A 12883-nucleotide genomic window follows, 5' to 3' on the forward strand; every position below is an offset into this window, starting at 1 on the left:
GCGATGCATCCCGACAAGGATTAGGATGTGTCCTCATGCAGGATGGGAAGGTTGTGGCATATGCTCCCGACAACTTAAGCCTCATGAGCAGAACTACCCAACCCATGACTTAGAGTTTGCAGCCGTAGTGCATGCCCTCAAAATCTGGAGACATTATCTGATTGGGAATAAGTGTGAAATCTACACCGACCATAAAAGCCTAAAGTACATCTTTACCCAACCCGATCTGAATTTAAGGCAAAGGAGGTGGCTAGAACTGGTAAAGGACTACAACCTAGAAATCCATTACCACCCCAGCAAAGCTAATGTTGTAGCTGATGCCTTGAGCAGAAAGTCCTATGGACAGCCCGGACCCGAGAATGCCCGTCTACGAGAGGAAGTGGCCTGGTTGAATGTGCATATCATCCCCCAGAAAGCTAGCCGTAGGCTAAGTGTCCAGCCCACCTTGGAGGATAAAATCCGAGAAGCCCAGGGTTCAGACCAAGACCTAGTAAAAATCCGCAAGCAAACCGGAGAAAATAAAGCCCCGGATTTCAGGGTAGATGACAAGGGAACCTTGTGGTATAAGAACAGAATCTGTGTCCCCAAGGACGGAGAATTCCGGCAGACCATCATGGATGAAGCCCATAACTCAGCATACTCCATTCACCCCGGATCCACAAAGATGTATATGGACCTAAAGCAGAAATACTGGTGGAATGGGATGAAGGCAGACATAGCTCAGTTTGTCGTCCGTTGTGATACCTGCCAAAGAGTCAAGGCCGAGCACCAGAAGCCAGCCGGCTTGCTACAACCCTTGCCTATCCCGGTTTGGAAGTGGGATGAGATCGGCATGGATTTTGTTGTAGGCTTGCCCAGAACTCAGAAGGGAAATGACTCCATATGGGTAATAGTGGACCGACTCACTAAAGTTGCTCACTATCTGCCCGTACGGACCACATACGGCGGAGAAAAACTGGCTCGACTCTACGTCGACAACATAGTGAAGCTGCATGGTGTGCCCAGCCGGATCGTCTCGGATAGAGGAACTCAGTTCACCTCTAGGTTCTGGAGGAGCTTACACAAAGCCATGGGCACCAAACTGGATTTTAGTTCAGCTTATCACCCCCAGACCAATGGCCAAACAGAGCGGATGAATCAAATCATGGAAGATATGTTGAGGGCGTGTGTCCTCACCTATGGAAAGGATTGGGAACAAAGCCTACCCTATGCGGAATTCTCATACAACAATAGTTACCAAGCCAGTCTAGGCATGTCACCATTTGAGGCTCTTTATGGAAGAAAGTGTCGAACCCCTTTGATGTGGTCAGAAGTCGGAGAGCGTTCCCTGGTCGGACCAGCTTTCATCAAGGAAGCAGAAGACCGTGTAGCAGAAATCCGAGAGAAGCTGAAGGCTGCACAGTCCAGACAGAAGAGCTACTCGGACAAAAGAAGACGGGAATTGTGCTTCAATGAGGGAGATTTTGTCTACCTCAAGGTATCCCCGATTCGGGGTACTCGAAGGTTTCAAGTGCAAGGAAAATTAGCCCCTCGGTATATCGGACCATACCAGGTGTTAAAGAGAGTTAGAGCCATAGCATACCGTATCCAACTGCCCGAGGAAATGTCGGATATACACCCAATATTTCATGTCTCCCAGCTAAGAAAATGCTTGAGAGTACCGGAGGAACAAGTACCGGTGGAAACAATAGACCTACAAAAGGACCTTCGATATCAAGAAGTGCCTGTCAAGATTTTGGACACTGTCACCAGAAGGACAAGAAATACAGCAGTTCGGATCTACAGAGTACAATGGAGCAGGCATGGCGAAGAAGAGGCCACGTGGGAACGTGAGGACGCGTTAAAGAAGGAATTTCCATATCTCTTCAGGACTCAGTCGAATCTTGAGGACGAGATTCAATTTAAGTGGGGTAGGTTTGTAACATCCGCAGAAACCACTAATTAAAATCATCCGTTAAAAACCGTCTTTAAAATCTTTTTACCGCTGAGCTCCCGGAAATCGGAAGTCTCCCCGGCGATTTCGCCGTCCCAGTACCCAGGCCGACCCCAACCTATCTTTTTATCTGTGCCCGTGAATCTCGCTGCGTGCCGTTGTCAGACGCCGTGCGCGTGCCCCGACCGCGTGCCGCGAATGCCGCCGGTCTCTTCCTTTTTCTTTCTCTTTTTCCCCCTTTTCTCCTTTTCTTTTTCCTTCTTCTTTCTTCCTCTTCCTTCTTCTTCTTCCTCCCTCCCTTCTTCTCTCTCCTTCTCTCCTCCTTACTGGCGCCCGAACCACCCGGCCCCAGCTCCTTAACTCCGGCGCCCCTGGCGCCACGCCACCCGGTCCGCCGCTCGCCTGGGGTCCACCGCTCGGCCCGGTCCCGCCGGTGTCGCACCGGCCTCCTCGGAAGGCGCGCCGCCCACCGGCCCCTACCTCCCCGGCTCCACTTCCGGCCCGGTCATGGCACCGGTGCCGTGCCGGCCACCGCCGCCCGCCGCCCCTTGGAACCGAGCCCCTACCGCCGCCGGCCCGGCCTACCCGGCCCCCCACCTTCCCGCCGCGCGCCGCCCGCCGGCCGGACCCCCACTCCCTACCGCCGGCCATCACGCCACCGCCGGCTTATAAAAGGGGCGCCGCCCGGCCATCTCCCCACTCCATCCGCCCGTCGCCTTTCTTCACCAAACACCACCACCGCCCGTGCGCCGCCGCCTGTGCCGCTCCCCCCGTGCCGAGCCACCGCCGCCGCCACCCGTGCGCCGCCCGTGCCAAGCCGCCGCCACCTTGCCCACCGCCGGCCACACCTCCCCCATCTCTCACCCCCAAGGTAAGGGCAAAATGGGGTCTCCACCCCATCCTCCACCGCCCCGGCCCACAGCTGCCGCCGGCAAAGCCGACCGGCCGACCGCCGCCGGCCACCATCCACTTCCCCTCTCTTCCTCTGGTTCCTGGAAGAAGAAAGAGCAAAATTCCTAAGAATTCCGATCTAACCCCCAAGTTTCCCCAAATTACACATAGACCCCTCCACCTCCGAAAGTAATTGCAAATAGGTCCTTGGTTGATTATAAATCAGCCCTAAACCTCCGTTTAAGCCCCTAATCCATATTTAACCCGTCATTTCATGCGCCAAACTTCCTTCAATTAATCCCAAATTTTACCACGTCATCCTCCAGAATACTTCCGCCGATCTATATCCAAATTTCCCAAAAATAATCCTTCTACCTATTTTCCGTTCACGTTTCCTGTTCGGAGCTCACGGTTAAAAATCGTTTTCTCTTTTATTTATTTGTGTGTCTGTTTGTGTGTGCCGTAGATCGCGGATTGCCCGAGGAGGAGCCGGAGGAGGAGTTTGACCGCGAGCCCGAGCCCGAGGACCAGTACCGCGAGCCGGAACTCCCGGAAGGCTTTGAAGACGGCAAGTCCAATCTCACCCTTTGATGCATACTTAATACCTAGTTTTTCAAACACAACCTATTGGCCTGTTTTACAAAATGCATATTATTTTATCGCAAGACATGGTTGGATAGCCACCCCTTGATTGTTATGAACATCCCTTGCCATCCTATGCTTATCTCTAAATATGACTCGTTCTGTTTAGATGATAACCACTGCTAGAATGGAATTTGTTACTCAACTGCAATCATTATTACAATGGTGTATTCGGAAAATAAATGTGTGTGTGTGTCCGAGTAAGAGAAATGGCTTTTGGGTTCGGGGAAAAAGGATGTGTAGACGGGATGGATGGGTGTTCCTTGTGTGGGATGCCAAGTTGTTGTGCTCGTACCTCGGTGGTTGAGCAATGTCGGGAGATATCCATCCTGTCGTGATTAAGGACCGAGTTGATGTGTCATCTTGCCTAATTCCACCATCGTGCAACCACTCGACCGTTGTATGGGCAACGGCTTAGCATAAATCCCACTAGCTGAACTGTTAGTCCTCAGGGGTGCTGGTGAGCAACGGGAACCCATGGAAAAGGAGTAAGATCTTGGTGACTTAGGTCCCGGTTACGGTCTCATGGACGAGACGTGAACCCCTTGGGTGTTTCCGTGGGAACTAGCCAGTCTTAGCTAAGGTGGGTAATGGCTTTGTTAGGATCCGTACCGTCACCAAGGTGATCGTGCTGCGGTACCCTACTTGTGGGAAAAGTGTACACCCTCTGCAGAGTTAAAACCTATCCGGGTAGCCGTGTCCACGGCATTGGACGAGTTACGGCTTGGTCACATAACTAGTAATTGGGCAAGGAGGTCATGTGTGTGTGTGGGGGGGGGGGATTTTGGAAGAGTCCGGCAGTTGTGCCGTGCGCTATGGCGGACGGGGAGTCCGATAGCAATAAAAACTTGGATCCTTTGTGTAGGATCAACCCCAATCAATGCTTCGGGTACTAAAAGAAACTTTACAAAAACCCTTTCGGAAACAATCCCCTGCATGTGTTAAAATTTAGCTTTTCCGCAAATAAACTCTAGCTTATCCTTGTTATACTTGTGCATAAACTTGCTTGTATCCCCCTCCGTGGATGGGGTTGGACTTGTTGAGTACGTTTGTACTCACCCTTGCTTCGTTGCTACAGAGGAGGACCCGAACTTCGTCGCCGAGGACCTTGAGTAGAGGTTGTGTCCGCACCCGACGCTGCATGTGGTGTTGGCCTGCCCAAGATGCTGCTGCTACCGTGTAGTCCCGAGTGCTGTCTTTTGGCAGTCGCTTGGTTAGCCGCCGTTATTTATTTACTGTTTATCGCTGCGTGGCTTTCACGCCCACTCCCTCGGGAGTTATACGGTAACTGAATTATCTAACGAATAAATGTGTTATCAGCCTCCTGGGACTGATATTTGTATCACATTTAGTCTCTACTTATGTGGGGACGCTTCAATATTTCTTCCTTCTTGATCAAAATACCGATGTATTATCAATCTTTTCTCACCAGTGAGACCAAATAATAGCCATTGCAACTTTGTCTCTTTTGCCCTTTTCAATTTGAGGTATGATATGAGTTTGATATGGTCATTTACAATGAAATATATCCAAAGCTCACCGAACTCATTAGTCATTTAATTGTGTTGTCATTCAACAACTAAAGCCCGTTAAGGGGTCTAGATGCGCTTTCAATAACTTGATCACTAAATCTGCTCGGATGTAAAATTTTCTGATGTTTTCGACAAATAAACATCATAAACTTTAGGATGTTTTTGACATTTTTCATAAAATTTTCCTTATAGATCAGAAGATTAGTACTTATGGTTGTTTATATAGTACATTATGGACCTGACCATAACTAATTATATAGTATAGGAAATATGGCCCTAGTTTGGGCATATTCAAGGATTTTAGGCTTTATGACAACATGCGTAACTCCTATTTTTCATTTTGGTAGGATTTTACAAATTTTCTAATAATTGTTAGAATTAATTAGATAGTATAAAAAGTGATTTGACAATGAAGAATTATTTTGTTAGTTCATACTAACTTAACATAGCTTGTAAAGATGTAGGACGATTCATGCTGGACTACATTTGGAGTTGGGATCAGTAATTTTTTTAATATAACGAACTGTGGAAATTTACCAAACAAGCCCACATATAGTCATTGGAAAGCAGAAGACTACAAACCCCGTGTCCGCCCACGACAGAAAAAGAAAAGAAAAAATAGAAGCACGGATCATGAATCCAAGCCATCTAAGGGTCCGTTCGTTTCGGCCAGAATGGCCCAGAATGCAGCCCAATCCGGTGGATTGGAACGACCCAGAATGGAGTCAGGCCTCAATAAAAATTGTTGTTCGGTTGACCTGGCTCGGAACCAAACCTGGACTGGCTCGGTTTCACTCCTTCACTCCGAGGCCCGGAAGCAATCCCCACCTCCAACCCTCCGGAACGAATCCTCACGCGAGACGACGGGCGGCGGTGCGAGCTAGCGGCGCGTGAGGCGACGAGACGGCGGTGCGAGGTGGCGGCACGGCACAGCCCAGACGGCGACCCTCTCCGCCACCTTCTCACCGGTAAGGCGCCGTCCTATCTTCCTTCCCCTCTCCTGTCCTCGTATTCTTGTTCTTGATGTTGCCGAGTTGAGATCCGTAGCGAGTTCTTGATGGCCGCGCTTGGGTGGCCCGAGAATTGGCTGGAGGAGGAGTCCCTGCCTACGAAGGAGTGGGAGTGGCGTGACGATGCCATGGTGCCGAGTGCCAGCATGGAGTGGACGGAGGTGGCCGTCTTCTCATGGTCGTGTGAGTCCCTGAGGGACTCTGCATGTAGTAGACGGGGCACGTGCGCTCCCCGGCGCGGCGGCGAGGACAGCGCCAGGCTCGTCACCTCCGAGTCCGTCTTGGCGTGCGGCGTCAAAGATGCTAATGCTAGTATTTTCTTTAACTATGACATTATATCTGTTCTTGGATAGAAGCTTTTGTTCTTTTTTTGTTAGTATACTTGATCTATAGTAAACTTTCAGTTAGCAATGATCCTGTTGGACCTTTTGGGATCCAATTTTGACAGAAAAAATGTATTGACAATGTTTCTGAACTACAATTTCAGTTTCTGGGATGTGCAACTTTTTGGCCAGGAGATTTCACTTGGCTGCTGAGGATGCTATGCTGTTGAGGACATGTGCAGTCCTAATGAAGTGACATGTGCGCACAGTTCTATTTGGAGTGAGCTAAAGAAGTCAGCAGACTGCATACCTTTATGCTTCCATTTTGTTAGCGTGGATCTGTGGTGACTCATATGCTGTTGTCATTGTGTAGCTAATTTCGATTTTTGTCTTATTTTATAAAAAGGTGCTTGCTCCATATCCAAATGTCAGACACCGGCCTACTGCTAGCTCACTGGACAAATTTGATGTATTGTTTCGGTGAAATGACTCTGTTGAATACAAACGATCAAGAACAAATTTGTTGCTGGCCAGATGTCCATCTCTGCCAGATGGATTGACTTGTTCGTTTTAAGTGGATCGGCAGGATTAAATTCTAGCCGGATTGACTGACACGGGTGGAATCACTCAAACCAGCAGAGATGGATTGACTTGTTCGTTTTAAGTGGATCGGCAGGATTAAATTCTAGCCGGATTGACTGACACGGGTGGAATCACTCAAACCAAGCTGGGAAGTAATCCTGGTCGGAATCAATCCGGCCTAAATCTCGATGAAAATAAATCAAATAATCACCCGGTATTTTTCATAAATTTCCAAGCTAGAAAGTCTTATCTCTATTGAAATTTTTTTTGCTGAACCTGAAATCGCTGCCCTCTATCTCAGCCCAGCCCACCAGACCGCCGGGCCTGAAATGGAAACCCATCCCGAAACCACCAGATAACCTTCGCGAAAGCCCGTCGTCCTCTCCCTCCCCGAATCAGTCACCAACTCACCATGGCCTCCCGTTTCCTGCCACCGCCGCCGCCGGCGGAACCCCAAGCACCGCCTGACCCCACCACCATACGCGCCCTCTCCGATGACCTCCTCCGCGAGATCTTCCTCCTCCTCCCGTCCCTGCCTTCCCTCGTCCGCGCCGCCCTCGCCTGCTGCGCCTTCCTTGCCGCCGTCCGCTCCTCCCCGGCCTTCCGCCGCCGCTTCCGCTCCCTGCACCCGCCCCCTCTCCTCGGTTTCTTCTTCGACCCCAATGGCACCGAAATGCCCTCCTTCACGCCCATCCGCCGCCGCTCCGATCCGGACCTCGCCGCCGCCGTCCGCGGCATCGACGTCTTCCTCACCCGCGTCCCGTTCCACGACGACGTCTTCCCCGGGTGGCAGATAAGGGAGTGCCGCGGCGGCTGTCTCCTCCTCCTTAACTGGGAGTCCAAGCAGATCGCCTCCTACAATCCCCTCACCCGGGCTCTGGATCTCGTCCCCATGCCGCCTGACGAGATCTCTATAGGCCACCGCGGCAAGTTCATCCCCAAGAGTTACTTCTTGCTCCCATCTGACGATGAAGCCACAGACAGGTCGTCGTTCCGCGTGGTCTACACCTGCCATGACAAGTCGCGGGTGCGCGCCGCCGTCTTCTCGTCAGCCACCAAGAAGTGGCAAATTCTGCCCTGGTCAGACCCTGCGCCGGCACAGCCGGCGAGCGGCAAGTACTGGCTTCTTGGCGGGAGGCAGGTGAACGGGTTCTTGTGCTGGTCACACTCGTGGCATGCCTACAAGGCGCTTCTGGACACCGCGACTCTGCAATTCTCCTTCATCGATCTGCCCGAGGACTTAAAGGGGCAAGGCCACCTCTACATGACTGGGGACACCAATGACGGGAAGCTCTGCATTGTCGCCGCAATTGAATTCACACTGTTTATTTGGTTCCTTAGAGCAGATGCTGATGGTGTTGACAAGTGGATGCTTGAAAGTATGGTCCAGTTGGAGGGAGAGGTTCTTCAGGCTACCGAAGGCTCACGGGATGAACATGAAGAGCTCAAAGTTTTGGCAATTCTGGATGGCATTGTGTACATGTCAACTTTTGAGACATTCAGAGATTTTACTTCACCTTGTTGGTACCTATCCTTCTGCCTGGAAACAAGGAAGCTGGAAAAGCTCTTTTATGGAAAAACTGATGGCCACTTTCATCCATACATCATGGCATGGCCTTCTTCTTTACTAGGTAACAAGTTGAGCCCTTAACTTGGAGGTGCTTCTTAAAGTGTGGAACTGGTTATGGTAATACTTACGAGGAGGAAAACTACAATTGCTAAATCTTAATTTTATTCTAACCTTATATTGAATTATTGGCATCTGTTTTGTTTCATTTAATGATGAAATCGTTCTTAAATAAATTGCAGAGTAATATTATTGTCATACCCAGGTTCTTTCTAGCATTAGAAGTTCATTCACTTACCTTACAGCGCACCAATACCACACTTCACTATCTACATATTAGAACTATTACATTGTTTCTGCATAGTATCAGGAAAGCACCAGGGCGAGTTTGTGTAACAGGAGAAACAGAAACGAAATTGAGTATAAGAGTGTAAGTGTAAGAATGTATTAATTCCAGAACGGAATGGATTGTCTGTAGTCTGTACCATACAAATTTCTTACACCCTTTGGCAACTATCCTTTTTAACTTGTCCTAGCAAAAATGATATTATGTTGATGGAGCTGTAAGACTGTTATAATCCTGTGAGTGAATACTTCCACACACACTGCATACAAAGCTCAACCCCCAATATTCTTTAACAGCTTTTGAACATGTGCAAAATTATATTGCCTGTATTTTCTTTAATCCTGGTAATATCTCTGCCAGTGTGTGTGTTTTCTTTGGCATAAAGTATTTCTTAAGTCATTGAAAATCACAACAATGGATCATATTGAAACTAGAATTCAGATTTGTAATTAGCTGTATGCTTTGAAGATGGAGTATATGTGACCAGAATCAGTGGCGGACCCAGGAATTAGTGAAGACTTGGGCCAAATTTAATGGACAAAACTACCACATATGTCACATATAGAAAATATATAAACGTAAGGGAACTTTTCAAATTGAGAAGGTGCTTGAACTGCAAGTTTAATAGTGCAATGAAATAGAAAAACATATATAGCATGGACCAGCAGCCAGTGGCCTAGAAGAACTGCAAGTTTTTTTGAGAGAAAGAAGAGAAGTTTGCGCGCGTGGTTGCTTCCTGCCGCATGAGCCCCAGCAACCAGCAGTCCAGCAGCCGTGGCCTGCAATTGTGCGCAGGCCCCCGCAAAGAGCCCTAGCGGGAAGGGTCGGAGCCACGGAGGGATGCACCGGCCTGCCTCTGCCTGTCGGACGGCGGCCTGCACCGCTCGTGAGGTCGAGAGGGACGAGCTAAGTTGCTGAGGCATGATGTGTGAGAAAATGGACGAGAGCTCCAGGCTTCGGCTGGAGGAAGGGCGGCAAAGGGCAGCCTGCAGATGCAGTGCACCAGTGGGGGGCGGCAGCCGGGTTTAGGCGGTAGCGGCAGATGATGACGCGAGTTCGCGTGGACTAGAGGGGGCATGTCGCAGTCTTGCATAGCGGGCTGCACGGAGAGCCTGGTGGCCTCATTCAGGTGTGCCCATTTGGTAACCGAAGGTGAGCAAGGTCCATAGTTGGAACTAATATTTAAATTACAATTTTTTCGTATACAGTTACATGATAAATATGAACCACTAGGCTCAGCATCTAATGATTTAGGTTGTCTTTTTCTTGGTTACAAGGAGATAGATGTCTAAAATTTTCCCTCCGATTTTCTGTATTAAATCATTATTGCTGTGCCTTGAATCCACTGATTGTTTTAACAAAAGCCCTGCCAAACGGGGGCTTACTCTAGAGCATCGGGCATATGCATGAACATGCGAGCCTATTTTAACATGTCAGCCTGGGCTCTGTAAACAAAGGCAAGGCACTTAAATTTCCATTTGAGAGCTAAGTTACATATCTGTCACAAGCTGCAAGTTTTTACAATCTATTTTGCAGAATTCAACTGCAAGCAGTCACCGTAAACTGAAAGATATATGCTCCCTCTGTTTCAAATTGTAGATCATTTTAGTTTTTTTAATTCATAGATATTATTATGCATCTAGACATACACTATATCTATATCTAGATACATAATAATATATATGCATCTAGAAAAGCTAAAACGATCTATAATTTAGAACGGAGGGAGTATGTCTGTATGTGGTGCTGACTGCTGACTTTTAGTTGTCCAACCTGCATATAGAAAAGCATTAATTCCGCGCATCCATACAAGTACAAGTGTTCTTCCCAACTCAAAACAAAGTCAACAATTAGCACTTCATTCAGTCTAAGGACATAAATCAACCAACTACAGGTGACTTGACAGCATTATAATCTTTCCCAGCTCGCAGTAGTTACTGCCTTAATTGGTAATTGGGGAAAATTCCAATTTTCATTTTTTTCTATCATCATCACAAACTAATGTGGAAGCAGGGTAATTTAGCCAAGGAAGAAGCCCATCTCCATGGCACGAAATGGTATAATAAACCCAAAAGATCTTTTTAGGCAGCATCTATCAATAGTACTCGATTTTGACATGCTCAGTATTTCAGAAGTGTATTGACAAAATTACGACACCATCCGAAACCAAGATCAACTTGACATTTTTTTTCTGGGCGCGCAAAGAAGAATTGCTCAGACAATCCCATATAGGAACTGCCAAAATTATTTAGGAGGAAATAGTGTCTGAAAGGCAACACTGACTCCATATAAGGACCTACATCTTCAGCCATGCTGAAACTAGTTATTATTGGTTACCTACATCTTTATTTCTACCTGAATTTCTCAACTGATTACACTGAATAGAATTCCATGGTTTGCGAGGAAACTTGATTGACACCGGCTCGTTGATAGTATCCACTTACTGCATGCTGATGGTCAATGCTAGTATCTAAATTTAACTACTGCATTCTTACAGTCATACTTAATAGTATCCAAGTACTGCCTGCTAATTGCTATTTATGCGCCACTTGTAAGTCAGTCATGTATTAGGAAGTCAAATACTCCCTCTGTCCCAAATTACTATTCGTTTTGGCTTTTCTACTATGGCTTTTCTACTATTCGTTTTGGCTTTTCTAGATATATAGCTTTTGCTACGGATATAGACATAATGTGCATAACAAAAAATGTGCATAACAAAAGCTACGTATCTAGAAAACCCAAAACGAATAGTAATTTGGGACGGAGGGAGTATATAACAATGCAACTTGCACTGCTTTTGCAAATACATTGCTTTAGCTTAAGTTCCGAAGTCTTTCAAGATGCAGGTCAAGGGCAGTGAAAATATTTACAGTCAATGAGCTTAGGTACCGAAGTCCATGAATTTCAAGATGCAGGTCAAGGGCAGTGAAAATATTTACAGTCAATGAAGGACGAAAAATCTTGTGCCCTTAATGCATGGAAGTCAAGGAGACGAACACGCACCCGATCTGAGCATGAGCAACCCCACCACCATGCTGCTGCATATTTTTCCAGGTTCCAGCAATGCATCTGCTGCTTTTTGAGGAAACAATGCATCTGCCGTTCTGCAGGAATCTTTATGATACATAAATGGATACATCTTTATATAACTCAAGGCAAACTTGAAGTTTGCACACCCTAAAACTTTTTATTTCTCATACACTTCAATTTTGGTCATAACCTTACATATCAATTTGGCTCTATCAATTATCTGATCTAATTGAAATTAAACTTAAATTCATTTCAAATTAGTTTACCGACACTATTTCCAAAACCCATCTAAATAAAAAATTAAACCTTAAACTAGCCCCTAAGGTTCTACCCAGGCCTAAACCGGCCCGCAACTCTCTCATAGCCCGGGCCTGCTATATGCTATCTCTTGTTCTCTCTCTTTTCCCTTCCAACCAGTCCGAAATTCAAAAAAAGAAAAAAAACACTCCAGCAGTGCAGCCCAGCTCGCAGCCCACCAACGACTAATGTGCTAAAAAGGTACGAATCCCTAAAAGTCTCCGCTTTGTTTGGAAGCATATGCCAGATTGCCCCGGGCAGATTTGACCGCACTGGATTTTTCTGGACTTTCGAATCCCTTCCCAACCCGAGCCCCCGTTCCCAGTCCGCGTTTGGGAGACTGGCCTTCAAGGCAGACATCCCGTGCTTCCACCACTGCACCATATTTACCGTTTTTGTGCGGTCCACATAATCAACTGGATCAAGAAAATTCGAGTAAAAAAATAAAAAATCAACAAAAGAAAAAATACGCAATCAAGTTCACTCAAATCAAGTGCATAGTTATAATTATTCATACGTAATCAAATCAAGTGCACAGTTATAATTATTCATACATAATCAAGTGGATTTGCACTCCAATGCAAAGAATAAAACATCCAAGATAAAATAGTGTTCCTCTGTCCATACATCCTGAAACTGCATTGTATGAATTGTGCATGCGGATCAAAATGGAGATACATGCATGGCAAATTACACTCCACATTCATGAGATAAATAGATGTAATTCCAT

At 47.1% G+C, this 12883-nt stretch overlaps 1 protein-coding gene across 5 annotated transcripts; it reads left to right on the forward strand.

Annotated features, from left to right (window-relative positions):
* Positions 1–7275: 7275 nt before the first annotated feature.
* Positions 7276–12016, forward strand: LOC101774234. Of its 5 annotated transcripts, none has more exons than XM_004973308.3 (2): positions 7276–8544; positions 11667–12016. In XM_004973308.3, exons 1-2 carry the CDS (start codon positions 7326–7328, stop codon positions 11684–11686), a joined length of 1239 nt encoding a protein of 412 aa, XP_004973365.1. In that variant the 5' UTR covers positions 7276–7325; the 3' UTR covers positions 11687–12016. The 5 variants fall into 5 exon arrangements, with proteins under 5 accessions (XP_004973365.1, XP_022683436.1, XP_004973364.1 ...); XM_022827701.1 differs by having other exon boundaries at positions 11736–12016; XM_004973307.4 differs by having other exon boundaries at positions 11658–11742.
* The last annotated feature ends 867 nt before the right edge of the window (positions 12017–12883 follow it).

This window comes from Setaria italica, chromosome VI (assembly GCF_000263155.2).
Source record: "Setaria italica strain Yugu1 chromosome VI, Setaria_italica_v2.0, whole genome shotgun sequence".
Classification (NCBI taxonomy): Eukaryota; Viridiplantae; Streptophyta; class Magnoliopsida; order Poales; family Poaceae; genus Setaria; species Setaria italica.